Source organism: Quercus suber, unplaced genomic scaffold (genome assembly GCF_002906115.3).
Source record: "Quercus suber isolate HL8 unplaced genomic scaffold, Cork oak 2.0 scaffold_8, whole genome shotgun sequence".
In the NCBI taxonomy this organism is placed as follows: domain Eukaryota; kingdom Viridiplantae; phylum Streptophyta; class Magnoliopsida; order Fagales; family Fagaceae; genus Quercus; species Quercus suber.
The window spans coordinates 866,913-872,112 of NW_027069474.1; the positions used below are offsets into that span (position 1 = coordinate 866,913).

The following is a 5,200-nucleotide window of genomic DNA, read 5'->3' on the forward strand; positions in this document are numbered from 1 at the left end:
TTTGCCGCCCATTTTATTATTAGAAAATGGTAAGCAGAGATAAACTTTGTAAGCTATATTTTATAAAGAGTTAAAGACCATATATTATTCAAGGAGTTTTCTAAAACTTTAATATGATAGATCGTATGTGATTAACCATTACTTACATATGAATTAATTCATCATTTTTATACATGAACTCACTATTTTTTTTTTACCATTAATCACACTTTGCTAAGTTGCTTAAATTTGTGAAAAATTTAGTGGTATTAGATTTTTTTTTTTTTAAAAAAAAAAAAAAGGTACCTATCAGTCCAAGTAAGAACCACGTAAGCAGAGATAAACAATCAGAAGTAATCATGCATTCTAGACAAAAAAAAAAGAAAAAAATTCACATGCAACTTGGCAAATTGCTTGCCTAGTTTCATCAGATCTCTGATTCCCAACTCCATTTTCAACAGTCTGAATAGTGGTTGTATGTATCTTGTTTAATCACCACGTCAGTGCCATGTTTGATCACCACGTCAGTGCCAGCCTTATCCCACATGCAATTGTTTTCTATGTTTCTTTTACATCTTTCTAATTGTTAACCAATTTTTTTTGTTTATCAATCGGTGCTATCAGACAAAATCTAAAAAAATTCTCGTTGTTTACTACACGTATAAATACCTCAGAACAAATCCATATCTTTGCTCACAACAAGTCCTAGTCCTTGATTCCTTACTCCCTTCCCACTTCTTATTTTTTTCATACTAGTTTGGTGTACCGTTTGGAGAGAGAGAGAGAGATATGGCAATTGGACAAGTTAAGAATGCTGAGAATAGTGATGAAATAAATGGCCTTGAAGATTTGGAACAGCCATTCATACAGCAAGATAATATTGTTTCCCATAAAGATGATAAATATGTTGAAGGTGGATCCATTGGAATGGTTTTGCTCAGTACATGTGTTGCTGTTTGTGGCTCTTTTGAATTTGGATCATGTGTAAGTATATTTCACTTCTCTCTTATACGTGTCCAAAATGTAGTTCTTTTTTCCAAAATGTAATGGCATTCCTGGTTTAAGAGAGTTTCTGGGGTTACTAAATCTATTTCTTTATTTTTTATTTTTTTTTCTTTTGGTTAGGAACCAAAAAAAAAAAAAAAAAAAAAAAAAAAAAAGAAAAAGAAAAAAAGATATCAGGTTTGTTTAGCTTAAGTTATTATTTTGGCAGGTGGGCTATTCAGCACCCACTCAATCTGCAATCACAGAAGATCTTAATCTTTCTGTAGCTGAGGTAGGGCTTATTTTCCTCTTTCTCTTTTAAGATATAGTATCAAAATTATATGAATTGCTACTAATTTATTGTATGTCATATGACAGTACTCCATGTTTGGCTCCATATTAACAATTGGTGCAATGTTTGGTGCCATCACAAGTGGTAAAATTGCAGACTTTATTGGTCGAAAATGGGTATGTCAAACTTGAAACTGATTAGCTAGTGCTCAACTTTTTCATCTCTATCGTACTTCATACATTTTACAAAGTGATGTGTCACACCAAAGAAATTTATTTATTATTTTGTTTTTTTTTTTTTCCTGCCTGAGATAGAAATCTACTTTAGTTTAATCTAAGTGTGTAGTGTGTGATGCTCCTTCTTGGAGATTTGAATCCGAGCTATTTCCTCCTACATCCACACCCACAACCTCATAAGCACTTATATTTACAGAGTAACCATTACGTTAAAGTTGCACAGTAGTATTTATTATTGTTGTTGATCCGGCACTAATCACATTTATTGTCACATCATTTTGTAAGATTTTTGTAGTGAAATTGGTATTAGTTTTATCATTTTCATTGTACTAAACTTTCTGGAGATTTAATGGGAGCAGGCAATGAGGATGTCAGGTGTTTTCTGCATTGCAGGATGGCTTGGTGTATATTTCTCTAAGGTATGCACTGTTTGCACGTGTTAATTCTTAAAGTAAGAAATAAACACTGTCATCTTGCTGAAATTACTAGCTGTTATGGTTTTTTTTTTTTTTTTTTTTTTAATAATTATTATTTATTTTTGCATGGCTTTAATACAGGGAGCTATTTCACTTGACATGGGAAGGTTGTTCACAGGATATGGAATTGGAGTTTTTTCTTATGTGGTAATTATTTAATATCTATATCCCTTTTTTGTTTTGTTACCTTGAAATGATAAAATTTCGAAATTTTAACAAAGTGGATGAACAGGTGCCAATATTTATTGCTGAAATTGCTCCAAAGAATTTGCGTGGAGGGCTCACGACATTGAATCAGGTGGGAGAATTAATCATGAAGATTATATTCTTTATGAATCTTGCTAACTGATTGAAGATTAATTGGTCAATATCTTAGTTCTTTCCCTTTTCTTTTGGTCGTTCTGCAGCTCATGATTGTCACTGGATCATCAGTTGCATTCTTAGTAGGATCAGTCATAACATGGAGAGCACTTGCTTTGACTGGTAAATTCTAAAATTTGAGTATTTTACTGTGTGTATACAGAGCGTGAGTGTTGAAAAGAAAATTCTAAAACTTTACTAAATGAAGTGTTGGCTTTGATTTGAAGGGCTTGTTCCATGCATATTCCTTCTTGTGGGTCTATGTTTTGTTCCGGAGTCTCCCAGATGGCTGGTGAGTATTTAAATAAAAAAATTTAAGAAATTTTGTTTTCAAATTAGATATGAGATTGAACAAGAAATGAGACCAAAAGAATGTCATTCTTTGCAGGCAAAGGTTGGCCGTGAGAAAGAATTTCAAGTTGCGCTACGAAAACTTCGTGGCAATGATGCTGATATTACTTTTGAAGCTGCTGAAATTAAAGTACTTCCCCTTCCTAACACCCATGTAAAGCTTGCTAATGTAAATTTGTATGTCTGAGGAACTGACTCCTTATGTTTCTTGGCAGGATTATATTGAAACTCTTAAGACTCTTCCAAAGGCTAAAATGCTAGATTTGTTCCAAAGAAGACATATTCGCTCCATGATTGTACGTGTCTTTTTTATATCTATAGAAATGTGCATTTGGATTAGCTTATTGTTGAAAACTTAAATGCTTATTTACTGGAAGTTAATAAAATTTCAGTTGTAAAAATTACTGAAGTATGTTTAGGCTGGTTATCCGAGAGGCCTTTTATGTTGTACTAATACTTTGCTGTTTAGTGACTATTTTCAGATTGGAGTAGGAATAATGATATGTCAACAATTCACAGGAATAAATGGAATAGGTTTCTATGCAAGTGAAACCTTTGCAGAAGCTGGTAATTCAGTGTTTCTATACACATCATTCCTTATGCCCTTTTTTTTAACGCGTCTTTTCTCTTGAAACTTATTTCTAATCCTTTCATAACACTTCATTTTTTTGGAACTTATTTTTTAATTGCATTTTCTAAACCGCAGGGGCTTCTCTGGCCAAAATTGGAACCATAGCTTATGCCTGTATTCAGGTATAATTTCTACCACTGTCCTCAAAGTCACATCATTAATTCTTAATCCAAACTCAGATTATCTGATATTGATTCACAGGTTCCAATAACTATAGTGGGCGCAATGATGATTGACAAATCTGGAAGAAAACCACTAATATTGGTAGATAATGTTATAGCATTTATCTTTTGAAACTTATGAAAATTATATCAGAGGGAGAGTAGTATTTTGATGCCTAATGAGTAATGAAAATTGTTTTTGGGTATGAAGATTTCTGCAACTGGGACATTTCTAGGCTGCTTTGTAACAGGCACTTCTTTCTTTCTCAAGGTAAGCCATCAAAATTATCCGTGTGTATTAAAAAGAACTCTTTTATCTAGTTGTTTCTTTTACATTTTAGTCTGAACTTGATTTTTTGATCATTATGAATCAGGGCCACAACTTGTTGCCTGAGTGGGCACCAATATTAGCTTTTGTTGGAGTGCTGGTAAATTAACCATTATAACTGCAAATTTGTGTAGTAAAACATGATCACCTTTTTGCTACTCCAAAATAAATATGGATTTTTATTTTATTGATTTTATTTTATTTTTTCATTTAAATCAGTTTTTCATAGCATTTTTCTCTATTGGAATGGGATCAGTCCCTTGGCTGATTATGTCTGAGGTAACTTTCTACATTTTCAAAGTGAATTTGTATGCTTGTTTAACAAATTAGCATTCAAAAACTTGATAATTTCATTGAGCTTATCTGAAACCTATTGTTTTGCAGATTTTCCCAATTGATGTGAAGGGGGCTGCTGGGAGCTTGGTGGTGCTAGTGAACTGGTTGGGTGCTTTTTTAATTTCCTATACATTCAACTTTCTTTTGACCTGGAGTTCCTCAGGTAAAGAAAAACAATAAGCCTAATGACACAACATTTTTCATAATAATTGCGATGACAGGTTGTGATTAGTAATGATCTCACGTGAAAGTGATATTGCACTAATTATAATCTGCCACCTCAAAAAATTGTAAAAAAAATTTGTGGATTTCTTGTGTCTGTAGCATTGTTAGCACCAAATTCTTGTATAACTGACACTTCTATGTTTGATTTTTCTTTTCCAGGCACTTTTTTCCTCTACTCTGCATTCTCTTTGATGGCTGTTCTATTTGTGGCAAAGGTAGTTCCAGAAACCAAAGGAAAAACACTGGAAGAAATTCAACAATGCATAAACTCCTAGAGAGGGAGAAGGCTACAAAATAAGAGAATGAACAATAGCTGGAGAAGCTCCTAGACAATTTGAGTTGATTGTGGCTCAAGAAGTATCATCTTTATTTGGTGCTGAAAATCCAAGTTCAAATGCGGCAAGAAGATATTAAACATTTTATTAACAAATTCTCTGGGCACCAAGTAGATGAAATTTATAGTAAAAAAAACCAAGGAAAGATAGATGTAATGGAAATTTTGGGTTGGACAAAAGTCAGTAGAGCCTATCAATTGTAAGAAAGATACATGAGCATGCTTCAATGCTTGTACTCATGTAAAAGAAAGCAAAGGTTGTTACTATCTTTATCCAATATATTTATGAAGAGAGTTTTCAGTTATTTGCTCAGTAATCCTAGTATAATAATTTACTAAATGCTATAACTACCTGAAGCATGAGTTGTTGGTATGAAAGTTCAATTGAAAGTTGAAACTAAAAAGAAATTCAATTAAACAGTAATGATGAGTTTTGGTCATAGCAATGTACCAAACCAGTTCTATTTTTCAAGAACTCAAATAGTTCAGAAGTTGATTGAGGGATGA

At 32.7% G+C, this 5,200-nt stretch overlaps 1 protein-coding gene across 1 annotated transcript; it reads left to right on the plus strand.

The window, feature by feature from the left end:
* Positions 1-631: 631 nt before the first annotated feature.
* LOC112009231 (sugar transporter ERD6-like 16) lies at positions 632-4,998 on the plus strand. Its single transcript, XM_065775438.1, has 18 exons — positions 632-963; positions 1,193-1,255; positions 1,342-1,431; positions 1,851-1,910; positions 2,049-2,114; positions 2,200-2,265; positions 2,375-2,450; positions 2,555-2,619; positions 2,716-2,808; positions 2,894-2,974; positions 3,161-3,245; positions 3,385-3,431; positions 3,511-3,573; positions 3,682-3,741; positions 3,845-3,898; positions 4,018-4,077; positions 4,183-4,297; positions 4,519-4,998. Exons 1-18 carry the CDS (start codon positions 769-771, stop codon positions 4,632-4,634), a joined length of 1,455 nt encoding a protein of 484 aa, XP_065631510.1. The 5' UTR covers positions 632-768; the 3' UTR covers positions 4,635-4,998.
* The last annotated feature ends 202 nt before the right edge of the window (positions 4,999-5,200 follow it).